Raw genomic sequence first — 18,579 nt, 5'->3', positions numbered from 1 at the left:
ACTCCGAAAACCTTGAGCAATAGTGGTGGATGAAGACCAAATGGAAGGCAGAATAGAATTAAACGAGGCTGAGAAAATTAGGTTGGCATTGAGAATGCCTTATTTTCTTTTTAGATGCCCTAGTTATGCTAATTCACGTAAAAATTATTTAGTTCCATCAAGCATGAAATGCCACGTTGGCAGATGTGGCTAGCATGTTTGTTTTTTGTTTATCAGGGTTCATTAAAGGTTGCACCAGCGTCTTATTGTTCGAAAACTATTTTTCGATTTTCACCACTTAGCTCTTCATTCACCCCAACAATTTCCATACTCAAAGCTAACATGAACTTTTTCCTCTGTGTTTGTAACTACAGCAGAAAGAGCTACATATAAAACGATGGTCATGCTTTCCACACTTCTTTTTTTTTTCTCCTCTCCACAAGATGTCGAATGGATGTGTCACGCTTGATGAAAATAATTTGCATCTTATTTCCTGTCCCTCTGTGTTCCTGATACCAGCTGGGATTCATGTTCCAAGCCATCTGCATTTGTATTCATGTGCTGGAGGAAGGAAAAGGCAATAATATTCAATTTATATATATGTGTTAATGATTTTATAAAATTCTATCAATAAATCTAACTTTTTTTTAATGAACTCGACCAATGCAATTGGAATATCATTAAGTTTTGTTTTTATAGAAGGAATGTGATTAATCACGATTTCAGATTCTGCTTTTGCATATCACTTTAACGAAAGCGATTTGTATCGACAAATAAATGATGTTATAAAATTAATAATGATTTGAATTTCCTGGGTGATTTATAACATTGTCGTAAGAAATAAATGGGTGCATACAGTTTTTCAATCCCAGGGTTGTTGTAATCATAAAAATTCCACTGGGCTATATTTATTTAGCTATATGAAAACAATTAGCAGTGTAAATTGAATTTCTCTTCAAAGGAACATAAGGGATTGTTTTCTTTTTTTTATTATGTAAAATTATGTGTTGCTACTTTGGAAATGACAGTTCATTAACATAAGCAACATCAAAAGATGCAAATGCTGAAGGCACTATCGTCATGATGGGAGAAAAGAAACGTAATTGTTTTGGCACCAGAAGACTGTTTTTGTATTCATTATAAAATTCCACTTTGATCAAGAAAAAAAGGTGACTTAAAAGCATCTGAGCAGTAATTGCAAGGATCACACTCGGTGTTGTGGTGACTTTGAACCTCTAATACATACAAATATGTGTTTCTTTATAAATGCATTGGTTGTTGTTAAAAGAAGTGCAAGGAGTACATTTTAATATCCCGTACTTTCCGGACTATAAGGCGCACCGGACTATAAGGCGCACCTTCACTGAATGGCCCATTTTAAAACTTTGTCCTTATATAAAGCGCACCGGACTATAAGGCGCATCATTAATGCATCATGTCAGATTTTTAATCCAAATCAAATCATTCTCCATTTTATCTTTTTTAGTTCAACTTCAGACGCAACAAATTACTTTATAATCACAAAATAATGATCCATAGTCTTTTTGATTCATGATTCATAGTCTTCAGCGGGCCACTTATGATTGATTTCATGACACAATGCTTCGGGCCAGTTTAAATTTAGGAATTTGGTCCATATATAAGGCGCACCGGACTATAAGGCAGCTTTTGAGAACATTTTAGGTTTTTAGGTGCGCCTTATAGTCCGGAAAATACGGTACGTTAGGTTCAGTGAACAATGGAATGTGAGTTGACTAGTACCTTGTGATGTGCTGGTGACCTTTCAACGTTGCACCTCTTGCTCAGTAGGGTGACCCTAATAAGGATAAACGGTATATAGAAAATCAATAATTTGTCATCATTCAAATTATGAAACACTCTTATCTGTTATAAAATCAACATTTTATAATTATAAATACATTTTATATGATCTTTGAATCTCTGAGTGCATTCATATGTTCTTGTCATGCTGAGGTTGTTAATATTTATGCACCGGATCCATGTGGCGCTGGTTTAAAACAAATCTGAAGGTCTTCCTCCAAACCCGGACATACACGCTGGGAGCAAAATGGAGATCACGCTGAGATGGAACAAAAAGAGCACACTCCAACAAACATGCAAAGGCGCCCACATCCTTAATCGCTCTGTAAGTGAAAGGTGAAAGCAACTAAAGGGGCGTCATGGGGTGTTAAGTGTAACAGTAACCTTTCATTGATATTTATCAATTCAAATGTGTCTGAAACAGAAATACTTCTGATAGCAGAGGGTTTGATAATTTTTTTTTCAGAAAATGTATTTTATCAATTATTTTATTTTATTTTATTTGGAACTTGGTCAATATTTAGCTTATTGCTAACCAATGGTGCGAAACATGTTGACAGTCAATTGAGTGCATGTCTGAGTTTGAAAAATAAAAAAATAAAGTAAATGCATTAGCTAACAGTTTTGATAGCATTAGCTTTTGATAAATGACAATATGAGGTGAAGGGTAAGTGTGCATGTCTGAGTTCGAAAGAAAAAAAAAAGGAAATGCATTGGCTAACAGTTTTGATAGTATTAGCATTTGATAAGTGACAATATGGGCCGAACAGTGGATTTGTGTTTGGTGAAGAATTGTACCACTAAATTAATCACCAAAACATCCTAACTATTATTTTTTTGCATTAAGTGTGCGCCTTTTTCACATTCTCTTGCCTGAATTAGTTTATACGTTCTTAAACCAGGTCACCTAATTCCCGGTTTAATTTCTTCTCACAAGGTAAGATATAAAATTGCGTCAAAACAAACGTTCATTTTAGCCGCATTGGTGAAAATATATATTTTTTTGCGTAAAACAAACCATAATGTAAAAATTGTATAGTCACTGCCATAGATATTAAGTCTGTACTGTTTTATTTAATTTTTTTGGTCAAACCTTAGTGTCATAAAAGGTTGTCAGCCGCTGTCAGCTTTCTTTCCTAACTGTCAATATATTCTAGATAATTTTTTAGTTATATTATTATTTGGCCCTTTCATACACCACAGCATCACTGAAAAGCAATTCCTCCACCAGAATATGCTGACTCGATTACATAGTCGTTCGTCATGGCCGCTGGCTACTGAGCAGCTTTACTGCAGGTTAAAAGTCTCCCTGGCAATTGATGAAGGGCCCGGTGTTATTTTCACAAGCTGCCCGCCCACATTATATACAATATGGACCTCTCGAGATATCTTACCTCTTTAGAGCTCGAGCAACTATCTCATTATGAAATAGTAATTCCCAAGCAACAATGCCTTGTTTAATTGAACGTGTCAGTGCTGTCAGTGGATGGAGGAGGAAGTGAGGGATTGTACAAAGCTGGCCAATGTTGATAACTTCCAGTAAAGCGTCGGGTCGAGCAGCAAAATGGAGGTCGCTCAATGTAATACATTACTCCGACACAAAGACACTATTCAATACGAGACGGCAGGGAAATTGATCTGCAACACTCTCTGAGGAGTCGTTGTTACTGTCATGACAATATGGCCGGACCCAAGAAGAGATGAGTTGGTGAGAGGAACGGGAGACGGAAACTAACGGAGATGGGCATGTCGGGAACATTCCGTCGTTCATCATTCGCCTGCGGGTTGGGCCAGCCGTCTGTCAGTGTCAGTCCAAAATTATTTCAAGCTGACCCAGTCATGGTCAGTCTGTCACTCAATCATTATTTCAACAGCGTCAATGTTCTTTTTAGGACTGGAAAATCAAGGCTGGACACTATTTATTGCGCAATTATTTTTCAATACTTTTGGGGGAACGCGGAATTGATTCCTGCATTAATCGAGGGAATAATCGTTAGGCTAATTGGAAAAACTGTTTCGCTTTGACTCTACGTTTCAGCAATATACTCGAATGGAAAAAAAAATTAGGCCTAATGAATGGGAATCCAAGATTTCAGTCATGCCCACCTCTGGAAGTAAAGGGGGCTAGCAAAAAAAAAAAAAAAATGTGGGGGCGAGTCGTTGCTCATTTTCAAGTCGGCTGCCAAGAAGCAAGATTTGACTTTACAAGAACCAATTGATGACCTATTCCAGGCTGTAATTCATCAAAAAAATAATAAAATCTTTATAGTAAATAATTTAAGTAGTTCAAATGATATGTGAAAAAAGTATTCATTTTAGAAATTTTCAGAGCAGATCCAATTAGAGCTTGAATTTTCTGAATAAACTGACATTGCTCCAAAAATAAAAATGGGTTACAATTAAGAATCTGTTTGGTTTTGCACCATCTGAACACTCTTGGCAGGGTTCCGAAAGGTGCGAGAGAATTTGCTCAAGCACCCTTCATGTGCTTTGGAGACTTGCAGACATTTGCGAAATAATTGGGATGAGAATCAGAATTGATTGTTTCCTGATTGTTTCCCACTGGAAGTCTAAAAAAAATAAATAAAATGCGCAACAAAATTCTCATGTCGAGGTTAAAAATGTATCATTGATTCTAGTGTGGGTTGGACGCTCTATTTTGGGAGTTCTACTGTCTGAATCAGCCCTGCGACTGTTTGATGATACAATGTCTCGTGTTTACTGCAAAAACAAAATCCACAGTGCTGCACGAGCATCGTCAGATAATACCGTTTCATAATAGACAGACATGTCACCACTCGTCTAGATAAAAGTAGAATTAGCATGATGGTCGTGTAATCCATTAAGTCTATTGACGCTCCACACTTCTCACCAGTGACCATGTAGCTGATCTGCTCACTCGCCACTTTACTACTGGCACCTTCCCAGTTAACTAGTCCCCATTGTATGTACTGTACCATATATAAAATGACTTTCGTGAGTCCATGGAGACTTGATCTGGCAGTTCTCTGGCCTCTAATAAATAATGAATGTAAAACCAGTTATAAGCCTGTTATGCGTGTTTTCTTGCCCGTGGGGGTACTTGGATTGCCTCTAGGGGGGTGTACAAGACCACAAATCTGCATACGGTCAATCAATTGCTCATCTTATATTAAAGTAGAATATGGTTTAATTAACACCATAAAAAATATTGCAACATTGCACCACAGTTCTCAGCTTTCAGCCTGAAGCAGATGGAGAAGAGAGACTTCACCAAAGGCTGTTCCTGTTAATATAACAGGTAAGTAACAGGAATATTTTACAGCATGTGTGTGCAGGGCGCTTGTGGGCGCTTGTTTAATAGAACAGTGTTGAAGGTCAGCTTGGCGTTAGGAACATATCTTGGCTAATTAGCACTCCCACAGAGAGCGCCGTATCTGTGTCTGTCCAAGCTGCACATGGTCATTGCTTGTATGTGTGAATCATTGCTTTACAAAAATTTGAAAAAAAGCACACAAGGTCCATGGGATCATAAAAATATTAAACTAAAGGAACAGTTTTCAAAATAAAAGGAAATAGACAAGGCGAGGTTTTAAGACAAGTCAAGTCAAGTCAAGTCAAGTCAAGTCAAGTCAAGCTTATTTGCATAGCCCTAAATCACAAGCAGTCTCAAAAGGCTTCACATAGACAAACAATTGAGACAGATTGGCAACACAAATATTGGAATGAATGACAAAAACAAAACAAAACAAAACAGGGAAATGAATACAAATTGACGAGGCAAAGAGGCAAGACATGATTGGCTGGGAAAGCGGATTAAAAGACACAAGGGGCGGGACTAATGAGAACAGGTTGAAACAATGAAAACAAGAAGGACACGATGTAAAATACAAGCAAACAAGATATATAACATGCGATATAACTAAATAAGCATTACATTTGGATATTATATATATTTTGATCACATTCAAATATTTTATGTAACAAAGTTGTCTTCCAACATGTTTTCTCATAATATTTCGGCCAGCAGACCTTTAATCGAGATTTATTTAAATAGGAATTCCCTGAGAAGAAATGTCACCATTTTTTAATTTCCTTCAATTGATTCAATTTTAATGAAGCCCCGATCCCCCAGTCATATATTCAATGTTATTAAAATTCATCTAGAGTTTAATTTTGGCTGAACTACAAAATACAGCAAACCTTCATATGAAAAGTAGTGACAGATGCTCATGGCTTTCAGTGGTGACCATAGATTTTTATAGGCAACACAAATCATTAAAAAAATGTCCTCATAAAAATACACAGCAAGAATCAATATTGAAATAATATTCATAATTAAAATAGTAGATAGCTTTTACCTGTCACATGCAGACATGTTAATGTAAATCTTCTCTGCGCAAAACATTGCTGTTGGCGGGTCCACAGTGCAAACGTTGCTTGAAGGTATGTTCTCATCCCCTCTGACCTGACTATGTCACAGCAAATGTTCTGCTCTTATAGTTCTTTGCTTTCTATGCCACCTTTTCACGCCTGCAGGAATGTTCAAATGTGCTGTACTGTAATATAATGTTTTACATGTTCAATTTGTACATGGCTTTATCTTTCTATATTTTTGACTTAGGATAAGACATTATTGGGGAGTAGGCATATTTACAAGTATTTGTATATTACATACTGTATTTCCCGGACTATAAGGCGCACTGGACTATAAGGCACACCTTCAATGAATGTCCCATTTTAAAACTTTGTCCTTATATAAGGCGCACCGGACTATAAGGCGCACCATTAATGCATCATGTCAGATTTTTAATCGAAATCAAATCATTCTCCATTTTATCTTTTTTATTTTAACTTTAGATGCAACAAATGACTTTATAATCACAAAATAATGATCCATAGTCTTTTTGATTCATGATTCATAGTCTTCAGTGGGCCACTTATGATTGATTTCATGACACAATGCTTCGGGCCAGTTTAAATTTAGGAATTTGGTCCATATATAAGGGGCACCGGACTATAAGGCGCACTGTCGGCTTTTGAGAAATTTTTTGGTTTTTAGGTGCGCCTTATAGTCCAGAAAATACGGTAAATGTCATTTTAATGCAGCGTTAATCACACAGATAGTCATTTATAAACAAGTAATTTAACAGTGTAAATTTTTTTTAATGATATAATATTATCTTTGGATGGCATAATTCCATTGAAGATGCCCAAGAACAGTCAGTACTGTCGCGATAAAGCAAGGTTAAAGGTTAATTCTGCACTCTCAGTGGAATGACTGCCGCCGGCCCAATGAGATGAGATGATCTTTTTTTAAAAAAAAAAAAAAAAAAAAACAAGGAAAAATAAAGCAAGCACAATTCCTCTGTGGTTGGGCAGGTAGTAGAGTACTATGTGGATGAAATCAAAATAATGAGCTAAAAAAAAATCTCGACCCAATTGTTCCGGTATGTTGACTTGCTAGAAAGGAAACAGAATGAAAAGCTTCTTCATATTAATTAGGGCTGATCAAATAAATATGTTGTACAGTATGAAAGGATTTTTCTTCATGTATGCCATAACATTTTTAAATCCAGTAAAGTTTATCTACTCTTCCCACAAAGTATGCATACATCCTACTGCACATACATACATACAGCAAACCCACACAATTAAACACACACAGACACACACTCAAACAAGGCAAAATGCCACATCAAACCAGCTGCACAAAGATAAAGATAGCTTATCTCGCCAACCCAGAAAACATAATTTGGACATGATTCTGGAGAGCTCATGGGGAACCCTAGTGAGTGTTTTATAGTGAAGGGATTTAGTACAATAGACAGCATTGCAGTACACAACAAAAGGTCATTTTTGTTTCCCCTAGCAAGTAAATTGCTGCTTATTTACACCATATTTTATATGCTAATTAGTCTTTCGAAAATCCAGAAAACCGTTATGAGGCAGCAGTTTAATATACAATTGCTACATGGACCGTAAAGTTTTAACACAAACCTGTACAATATAAAAAGAAAATAATGTTAAAATTCTACATGTAAAGTTACACGAAATTAGTCTTTCCAATCTGTCTATATTTATGGGAGAGAGCTAATTAACTGGTATAGTGATTCCTCGCTAATTCGCGTTTCGTTTATCGCGGTTTCACTACATCGCAGATTTTTTTTCAAAATTAAAAAAACATTTAAAAGTCATAATAAAACTTCTAAATTGAGGAAACACGTGTCTAACCTTTAGGACAATGTAGTTTTGCTCCAAATGTTGGTTTACATTCCTTTAGAAGTCACGCGTTAGCACGATCGCGAATTAACATCGTTCCGCTAACTCGTTAGCCTGTCCGGTACTTCTTGTTGGTGACCGTACTTCGCCGATTTCACTTATCGCGGGTGCTTTTTGGAACCAATTATCCGCGATAAACAAGGGAATACTGTAAACACCTGCTTCTGGGAGATTTAAATGCAGGCCATATTGACAAAAAAATTCTCTAATGGACAACCCTGACTAAATCAGTCCGTTAAATTGAGGTTCTAATGTATATGCTTAAATATACCCGTGACCTGAGTGAGAAGAAGAGGTACAGAGATTTGATGGATGGAGTTTGACAGGGTGGTCACCTGAGGACAGGAAATGACAGGGTCATCATTCTGTGCTGAGACGGTTTCTATTGGCTCACCGACACTTGTCTGTCTTTTTGTGGGTGAGGGAACAGAAATCACCGGGGACAGTGGTGACAGAAAGTGTTGGGAAGGCTGTAAAATAAAAAAAAAAGTTGTTGAGATCCGTTTAACACTGGATTGGTGTCAAACTCAAGGCCCGGGGGCTAGATACGGCCCCCCATCTCATTTTATGTGGCCCACAAAGACAAATTATGCATCGAAAATTACAAATTGTCTTCACTTTTAAAAAAGAAATAGAAATATTGCTTGCAATTTTTATTACCATTAATACTTTTAAGAAATTTGAACAGTTTTTACTAGTCTCTGATTTCAAAATTAGTTTTTCATCAGTTTGTTTTGCAGCCTATACTGTATATAGAAGACATTGACAATCATAATGGCCCTCCGATGACGACGATGTGGCCCGTGATAAAAATGAGTTTGACACCCCTGCTCTAAGGAATGTTCAAAATGATGACGTAACATTTCAGGGTTATTTAAAAGTATTAATCTCCGGTTATCTTTATGTCTCCAAAGACTACTTTATAATCATTTCAACTTTTTAACATTGGTATTGTTTGTGTTAAGTAACAAATGGAAAATTGTATCTTTTTTTTAACGAGGCAGTGAGGAGAGAATATGGCACATTTTGTTTTGTAACAACTGGCGAGTATTTTAATTGTCAGTGAATTTGAGAAAAAAAATGCTGAAAACAAGATGTGTTTTAACTTGATGATTGACAATGAAAATCTAATTTCTGACTTGTCAATCGATCACTCCATCGATTAATCGGATAAAATAAGTAAAAGTAGATGTTTGCAAATGTCACAAAATACAATCAGGCTGTTTTTATGATGAACTACAAAAATCTGAGAATTTTATGTTAAACAATGGCTCTAAATTTTACTAGTTACACTTGCTGCCAGGTGTTTTCGTTGGATTCTACAAACTCAGACTATTTCAACAACAGAGTCTTCCCATATTTCAACTGTCAGATCTGCTCGTAATATTTTTAGATTTGCGGCAATGACTGTAAATGTTCCCAGGTGGTTAAATGTGTCTTGGCAGACACAAATCAGTTCAGAGCTGTCGGGCAGTTAATTTGATGTTCTTGCAATGCTCTGACACGCTTATGGCACATTTAAGTACCGGAGGAAACAAGTGCACTGTAAGCAACTTGATTTATCATTTATAATTTATACTTGAGAATAGCATTCAAAGTCTTTTTTTACTGGGCCTTTTTTTTTTCTCTCCACAGAAAAAAAAAGTATCAATATGTATGAGTGGGATTCAGTTCTATGCAGAAGGGGATTAAAATGGGCTTCCGTGCTGTGAAAAGCTGAGGAAACAGACAAGTTCTTCGGAAAGACCTGAGGTTCCAGAAAGCTGAGCGCTGTGTGCCAGTGCCGCGGGACAAGAGCTCAGTGTCATTCCGCAGCTTTAAGATGAAAGCTTGATGCTGGCAAAGACTTCTGGAAAAAGAGACAGGGGGGCTAATGCAGGAGGTGGGGATTCTAAATCGAAATTCATGCCAACACACAGGAACAAACACGTGCACATGATGATGGGTCGGAAGGTAAGCAGCGGCTGTCTGCTTCAATTATGATGATATACATAAAATTGCTATGGAGTGCATAGTCAGAAGACAGGTTGTCACCAATCTGTCACCTTGCGTCTGCCACGGGTTGGACACACATGTACACACCTGCACGCACACACACATGCACACAAATGCACGCACACACACAGGCGTACATCAGATCATCTCTTGGTTTCAGTCACACCTGCTTGAACCAATCTTCAATCAGTTATTAATATCAATATCAGCATCAACAATCAATATCATTATCCGCCTTTTTCTTCATTTTATATATATATATATATATATATTAAAGAAAAAAACAATTACTGAATACATTTTTATATCTACTATATATATATATATTTATATATATTATCTATATTTTTTATATCTACAATATATACATATAAAACAATTACTGAATAAATTTTTATTTCTATAAAAAAATATATTTTGTATATCTACAATTATATATTTATATATATATATAAATATATATATATATATATATATATATAAAATAAAAAAAAAAACAATTACTGAATACATTTTTATATCTACTATATAATGCACAAAACAACCTAAACTTTTGATTTTAAAATAGTTTATTTCATAAACAATATCTAAAGTCACATACACAGTCAGGATAGAAAATGCCAGAATTGGAATAGGACAAAATACAGGGGGGGGAGAAAAAAAAACTGCAGGACTTCCAATCTACTCTGTGTTGATGACGGGAAACGGAATGGGAGGTGTTTGGACTAGGACAGAGGATGCAAACTATATTTGGGAAACATCCGCTCTGCATTGACAAAATTACATATTTGTTATGTAATCTATTAAGTAAGATCTTACTTTAAGGGAATTGTGTTATAGCAAGCATAGGTGGTGTGATTTGTGTCAGTGGAGGTGTGGCCTACATCAGCTGCTACAGTTGCTTTTATTAGATTCAAAATGTGTGACTGATTCCATTCCAAAATGTCAATTTCTACCACATTCCTCATTCTTAACACTGGAAGAAATAATCATTAAGCTAAACGTAGATGCAATAAAATCTCACACTTGACGTAATAAATTAGTATCCAAAGAGAATTTTGGTCCCTTGTTGAAATAGAACTAGAAAATAGTAACATACAGTAGCTTCCCTGTTTGAAATTTTACATAATGGAAGACCTTCATTGGTGTGTCTGACTTCATCATACATGATCACGAACACACAGCTCGATATCGCAAACATTGTGCAAGATTAAATACACGATTTGTGCAAATGTGTGTGTAGACTTCGATCATTTATTTGGGAGTTTTAGAAACGTTTCTCATCGAACAACACTAAAACAACATGAAGGCATTTGCTCTATATGTTTCCACTGGAAATGCCTTTGGACAAAGAGTACATCAAAATGCCCACCATACCGTCATAATGTATTTATGTGCCTCCCCGAAACTATTTATGATCCAGTTCATCCACGCATCCTCCGTTTCTGACTCACTGTTGCTACGGTAGGTGAGGTTCCGAAGCGGGATGGGCGTGCTGGATCTGCTGTGCCTGAGACAAACTGTGCAAATGCTACTGTGCTTTTCATCCTGTGCGCTACCATCACTGCTACCAAACAGTAAATTAATTGCACCAATCTAGAGGAAGCTGTTCACGTGAATGTTTCTATGCAAGAGTTCACATCAACTCGTTCTGACTAATCAAACTGTGAATGGTAGTTTTGTATGAATAGTCGAGCATGAATCCCTTTCGAGTTGAAAGCGTTTATGTCTCTGGCAAAAAAAAAAAAAAAAGCACTCTTGTAAAAATGGCAGTTTGTGTATCCAGAGGCTTTTTTTTTGTCTCTTCGGTCAGTTATGAGGTAACCAGGGAGTAGACCATACTGAAACACAAGAACAAGAACGAGGGAAAAGAAATTGAGTGGATATTTTTGTTGTTGATAATTCAAGTATGATTAAGATATTTATACTGTACTAAGATAAAGTGCAGAAGAAATGTCATTTTCTGACATTATTTGAAATTATTTATAATTATCAATTTTATTTCGAGCTTAAAAACAGGAAAATATATCAGTAAAATATAAAAGGAAAAAAAAACCAGGACAATAACAAAATGTCCCAAGCAAGTCTTAAATAACTTAAACAACAATTAGGACAGCTCGAAAAGGAGTAGGAAGAATTTAAGGAACTTTTCCAATCCTACCCATCTATCTCTTTTATCTATTCATAATACAGATATTATATATATTATTATATTGTATATACAGATTTCCAATATTCAATTTGCCATAAATCAGCTGTATTCAGTAATATTACCATATTTATAACACTACATATCCATATTCAATAATCAATATACTACCATATTTAAAACATATCCATATAGTATTATAAATATGGTAGAATATTGAACAAATCAATCACAAATCAACACAGAAAAGTGCTGTACAAAAGAAAAATATAGCCCATAATGTTTCTCACCATTGCTCTCAAGATTTTTTAGCATTTCCCATCTTTCGTATGGGATGGAATTTTTTTTTTTTCGATCAATAAAAGTTAATTACACTGAGATTGCAGGTCTTTATTTGTTCTATCTTTCTAAGAGCAAGACTGAGTTCATTCAGCCCTAAATCCATTTGGACATTCTTTTCGATGTTATCAAGCTTCGATCTTATTCTGTTAACATTGTTGGCCCAATTGAGCTGAGGCTAATGCTTCTGTGGTTATCACGCTGGTTCAGATCTTCAGGAATTGGGAAAGCTAAGAATTCGAGACTGCTTGTGATTTAGGGCTATATAAATAAACTTGACTTGACTTGACTTAAGCTGAGAGGTCTTCGGGACTTCAGGTGGTATGTTTTTCTTGCATTATGTTTTTTGAATGGCCGAACTTGGTCTAGGTCCTCACATTTATCATTTTTATCTGGAGGCCTACCGAACAATTCTTTAGCAACATTTTAATTAGGGGTAATGGGGTTTTAAAGAAAGCAAGTCACAAAGTTGCAATTAAAAAGCAAAATAATACCACTGAGAAGGTACAAAACGATAAGCTGCAAAGTGATGTGTGTTCCTCCCGCAATACGGTGTACAACAAAATGACTCCACAGAAGTCACAGATTGTGGATTTAACACTTGAGCTGTGAATTGACAAGAACAGATCAGCAGAGTTGACTAATGACCGTACTCATCCTCAGTGCCTTTGGGAGCCTGCGACACTTTTGTTAAATGTCCACTCATGAATCTAAAATTGAAAATGCAGAAGGACGAAAATAAGATTTTGCGGCTTGAAAATGGCTTATAAAGAAGAACATTCATCAGAAGTGAAGGAGACTTGAACCTGAAAACTGAGACGGGTCAGTTCTGCTTTGAGTTGTGTGATGAATAAGCTTCTGTTTTGAAAATCGTAATTATTGATTAAGTCAAGACTCGCATGATTAGAAGAGCGTAAATGGATTCTGGCTTGTTTGATTTAGTAGTCCAAACCAAACCCATCTCAGGGAAAATAATAAATTCATACAGATCGACTACTACCTAGACGAAAATACAATTCCGTCATGTGAGCTAATTTCTTGGCTGCTTCACGATGAAGTGACAGATGTCGTTCATTTCGTGTCTCATTAGCTTTACACATCTGTCAAGTAAATGAGCCAAAGATTCGTGTGAGTGTGGTGAATCTATAAAACACAGATTTTAACAGCACAGAAAAAAGCAAGTGTATTAAAAATAATCAACCCATATTTACAAAACCCATTGGAACAGCAGCCAACATAATATTTAAATCAGACAGAGAAATTATGTTGAAGGAAAGGGAAATAAATTCGTGAGTGGAGAGTGACACATTCCTGTGACAAAAAGAACAAATTAGAGGAAAAACATTTTTATCAGTAGACTACCTGTTTGCACCATTTTGTTGTGTATTGTGCGGCCATTGTATTCCCCCCCCCCAAAAAAAAAATCCCTGCCAGATTGAATATGTTGTTTGTTGACTTGACTATCTTTCCCAGTTGCAATGTCACACAATGCTTTTTAAATGTGTTTTACTGAGTGCACCTTTCACTATGCAGAAACGTCAGCCAGACGTATTTCCTGATTTTTAATTTTAAATAACATTACGCCCAAGATACGAGTTTGATTTAATGCGTAATCACAACCCAAACGCTCATATCTCAAATCATCTTGTCCCACGGAAATGAATGGGAATGTCGTTAATCAATTTTACCCTTCATGTCAAGCTGTGTATTTATTTTAAAGAGGAGAAATAAGCCCTTATAATATTGTACATTATAAAAGTTACAGGAATGACAAAAAAACCTGTTTTTGTTATATTGCATGATTTTGCTGCTCTTTCTGGTGTGCAGACAGTCAGATAATGTCTCATCAGTACAGCACTAATATTGGCCATTCTTTGCAGAGGATAAAGAACATCTGACCGTGAGTACTGTTATATTGTCTGTGTTCAATCTACTGCTTAAAGTAGTTGCTTTGAATACACAACAACTCTCTTTCTTTTATTTATGGTTTGAAATGCAACTGGGAGTAGCAATAAACAGCTTGAAGCTTTCACAAATGCTATCTGCCAAACTGCTGCTTGTTGTGAGGTGATTAGATTCATTGCCACCATAAAGTCTGCGTATCTCAAATCTGTGTTCAAAAGTCAAAGTAAAAACTAAAAAACGATAGGTGCTACTTGAAAAAGCATCTCGTTCCACTTATTTTCGTCTGCACCACGGTTGGGATGATAACATTCAGACTAGCAGAGCGGGCCCACTCCAATTCATTTTTCATCAAACTAAACAAGATACTTGTGAATGCAGCTATTGTGCAGCCATTGTGACACCAACATGACAATTTTCCTGGCTAGTGACCAGCCCAGGGTGGATTGTGCCTCTTTCCCAGTCAGCTAAAAAGCAAAAGTCGTGTAGATGGTGAAAGTAAGTGGATCGTCTGAATTCATCATCCCGTGCAAATATCACAGCCAGAATATGAACACAAATGCAGAAACTACAGAGTGTGTTAGTGTAACAAGAAAATGGGCCACAAAGTGCAGCTTTCATATAATTTTTATGACTGGATTTAATGTGCTGAAATAAATCTGAACAATATTAAAAATTCTGGAAGCAATAAAGTTAAGTTAGTTGTCATGTGGCCAATTTTCTTTTGGTTTATAGAGCTAAAAAAATAAATATAAATCACATCTCAAAATGAATTTCAGTGAAAGTGACCATCACCTAGCATTTCTTAAAGATACCTCAGTGCTGCTTTTGTTGCTGCCAGCGGTCGTTTAAAACACCAAGTACGTCCAGTATGAGCTGGAGGATAGATTGACAGAGGTAAGCCAAGTGCTTCAAGTTAAAGGTGAATGTTTACAACAAGCCAGCCAGCATCTCCGAAAATATAATTACCCAATTTTCTAATTTATGGCTGCATCAATATTCCAATGCAAAACCTGTTTACCGTAGCCTTGCTTAGTCAATTTACTTTATTTTCTTTGAACTTGTCTTAGTAAGGAGTTAAGTATTTGTAGACTTTTCCCCAAGGATATAACTTCTGAGAAATAAAAAACTTTTTGTGACGGCTAAGCTTAAAAAATTAATGCAACATATGACTAAATAAGTAACCCCTGAAGTATTTCCATCACTTTAACATCCCAGAAAGGAGCACAGCAAAGTCTTGGGAATCAAAATAGTTTAGAAATATGATGTGGGGGGGAAAAAACAACTCTTGAAATTTTCATTCAAAAAGATATCCCATTAATTTGGACGTTGATGATATTTGACACGGTAACCCAATTTATAATCGTCCTCATTAACAGTTTTGGTCAAGATTCAAAGATCAAAATTGTGACATCATCTTTCATTGGTGGCTTAGAGCACAACCACTGCATCATTTTTTTTTTCTTAACCCAAATATTCTTTTAAAGTATCGACATTATTATCACACACTTACAAGAGCAAATTAACGCGTAAAATAAATAAATAAATAAATAAATATTCCAAAAAAAATCAATTTAGCAGAGAGCTGTAAGTACTAGTAAAACAAACTACACTCGGACATGGCGCTGTTAAAAAAAAATAAAATAAAAAAATCACATGAACACTTTACAGCTAGAAGCCACACATATTCACTTACTGGTCACAAAACTAGGTACACTTAGGCTATAAAATGTGAGCCGATAAAATAAATACTTATACCCAATTTGGCTTTGAATATGTATAGTCTGATGTGTCGGCAGCTGACACTATTTTTTTTTTTATACATATATTTGGGTAGTTCTCATTAGATAGATGGCGTACCTAATACTGTGATTAATAAAAATACTGTTGATTACAGCAGAAGTATTTATTGGCACGTAAATGAGACATTTACAAGTATGGCGAATAACGCAACTGCATTGTTATCAAAAAAACAAATAAAGAAAGAATATAAGGTTAAAAATGTAAGGATGGTACCTTTTTAAGTGTTCCCATTTGTAAGAGCTATTAGAGGGATATTTCCAGGTTCCACACACTGCAGCCCCCACATGACACATGGAACAAAATCCGTAGTGATTATTATCAGCAGCATCAGACAAGAGCAAGAAAATGACATTTCAATAAACATGACAATTCTTCAAGTGCTTGTCAATGAAGTAAAGAATCAAATTCTCTCAACATCACATGCATTAGCGAGCATAAACCGAAAAGTACACCCTAACTATCTTAGCACACCTGAACTTGCATGTGACTGCTAGAGAAATGGTTACTTTATTCAGTGAGTTGCACTTAGCCAGACCTTGAAATGTTCGAGTAAAATTCAGTACCCTCGGTCTAGTTCTGTTTTGAATCCTTGCATTACCTGCAGCCGGTCTTTATGAACTTTGACCTGCGATACAGCTCCCGCACGTTTTTCTGGATGCTCACCAATAGAGATAGTAGAAGAAGGACAGGACAAAGAAGGACAGCTTGCACCAGGCCTCCTTCAGGCAGAACTTGAGGGTGTCGCCGTTCATTACCGAAGCCGGATCGTAGATCAACTCCTTGGTATCCGTTGGGGAATGGAAGTACCTACCGCAGAGGTGAAAGAACACGACACGGGTAGTTGACCTGTTCCACACTTCAGATGTGATAAAATGCAATATGCTGCCAAGGAAATAGTAAAAAATAAAGATAAGCTCGTTCACATCCAAAAGGAAAGTAATTTTGGACTCTAACAAATGGAATATTAATAGCTGAATTATTTTGGGGCCATCTCGGGAGGTATCCTGGAAATTCTCCATTCCAGCGAGATGTAATTAAGACCTAGAAATTCCAAGAAATGTATAAAGAGATGTTTTCTTTACTGTTTCATTACACAGAGTGCAAATGTATTTTTTAATGGACCCCAAGTGATGAGATACAGAACATGTGTGTATCAACACATAGGCCTGAGTTGATAAGATCTTCCACTTTTATTCTTAGACTTCCTTTATACTTTTTTTAAATTTTTGTAATGTAGAAAGGGAGTAGCTCTCTAAATTTCATTGTACAACTAAGTTGTAAAATGACAATAAAGGGCATTCTATTCTATTCTATTTTATTTTATTTTATTTTATTAACAAAACAGGATTTGTAACAATGAGTTTCACTGGCATAACGAGTAAATTCGTCATTTCCGGAAAGAAAAAACAGGTTGGCACTCGTGAATATTATATGTTAGTTTTAAAAGTGTATGATTAATCACATACTTTTATGCAATTGACTATGCAGTTCTAACTTGACATGCTGAAATCTGGTCATAATGGTAAACACAACAATGATAAAGCAGGGAACCAAATAATGCAAAAAAAATAAATGTGATATCATACTATTACATTTCAGGAGCTAAAAACATCTGCTTTGATTGGCTGCTGGTCCCTTAAATGACTAAAACTCAACGTTGGCATTCTCAGTCCACCCGGGAGGCATTTGAGTATCACTTGAGTATCACTCACATGCCAAAGCAGTACACTCCCATGTAGAGGAGACGTGTGTATTTGGCTCTCCATCAATGCCACTCTCCACCAAATCACCTTGTCTAGATGAGCTATCACTCCCATGTTTTCTCTTCTGCCTCAGCGTCCAAGCCTCCAGCTGCTCCTCCTTCTCCTCTCCATCCTTGCCTTGCTCTCCCTCCCCCTGTCTTCTCATCTCTTAGCTGCATGGGAAGCAACATCTGTAGCCAGAAGGCATCTGGCACAGTCTCCAATTAATGAAACAGCAAGACGTGTTTTCTCTCCGAGACTCTCCTCTCCTTTGCAACAACAACCAGCTGAGCTCAGAGCCATCAGGTTGCTGGCGCCCTGCATTGATATAACACTGACGGGAAGAACAGTCATGATGACAGCGAAAGAAGAATTAATGGTGACCCAATTTCCACTTGATGCCTCGGGGGTGGCTCTGGAAATGTAATATCTATCTGAAACTGAATACTTTAGTTTCTGCGCATTCATGGGAGCAAGATTTCTGTTTTTTCTTTTTTTCTTTCACCGTAGAATATATACACCCTTGGGGGTTAAAGCCTAAATTAATGAAGCACCCTTTGTTTTGGTATTTAAACCAGATTTTGGATG

The 18,579-nt window shown here is 36.3% G+C and overlaps 1 protein-coding gene across 10 annotated transcripts in view; it reads right to left on the bottom strand.

The window, feature by feature from the left end:
- Window positions 1-10,607: 10,607 nt before the first annotated feature.
- Window positions 10,608-18,579, bottom strand: part of cnih3 (cornichon family AMPA receptor auxiliary protein 3) — a 54,997-nt gene continuing 47,025 nt past the window's right edge. For 3 of the 10 annotated variants that reach the window (XR_015854412.1, XR_015854417.1, XR_015854415.1), the window contains exons 5-8: window positions 16,913-17,060; window positions 16,463-16,520; window positions 15,262-15,322; window positions 10,608-11,897 (exon numbers count right to left, since the gene is read on the bottom strand). Coding sequence is in view for 4 of the 10 variants with exons in the window: in XM_088362180.1 (XP_088218306.1) it covers window positions 16,493-16,520; window positions 16,913-17,060 (176 nt within the window). In the remaining 6 variants the exon portion in view is untranslated. Of the gene's footprint in view, window positions 11,898-15,241; window positions 15,323-16,462; window positions 16,521-16,912; window positions 17,061-18,579 lie in introns of all 10 variants that reach the window. The other 7 variants (XR_015854414.1, XR_015854416.1, XM_088362182.1 and 4 more) reach the window with 5 other exon arrangements.

This window comes from Syngnathus floridae, chromosome 19, assembly GCF_059516105.1.
Source record: "Syngnathus floridae isolate MCC-2025c chromosome 19, RoL_Sflo_1.0, whole genome shotgun sequence".
Lineage (NCBI taxonomy): Eukaryota > Metazoa > Chordata > Actinopteri > Syngnathiformes > Syngnathidae > Syngnathus > Syngnathus floridae.
Note: the sequence above shows the minus strand (reverse complement) of the source record. Positions and strands in the feature narration are given on the sequence as shown.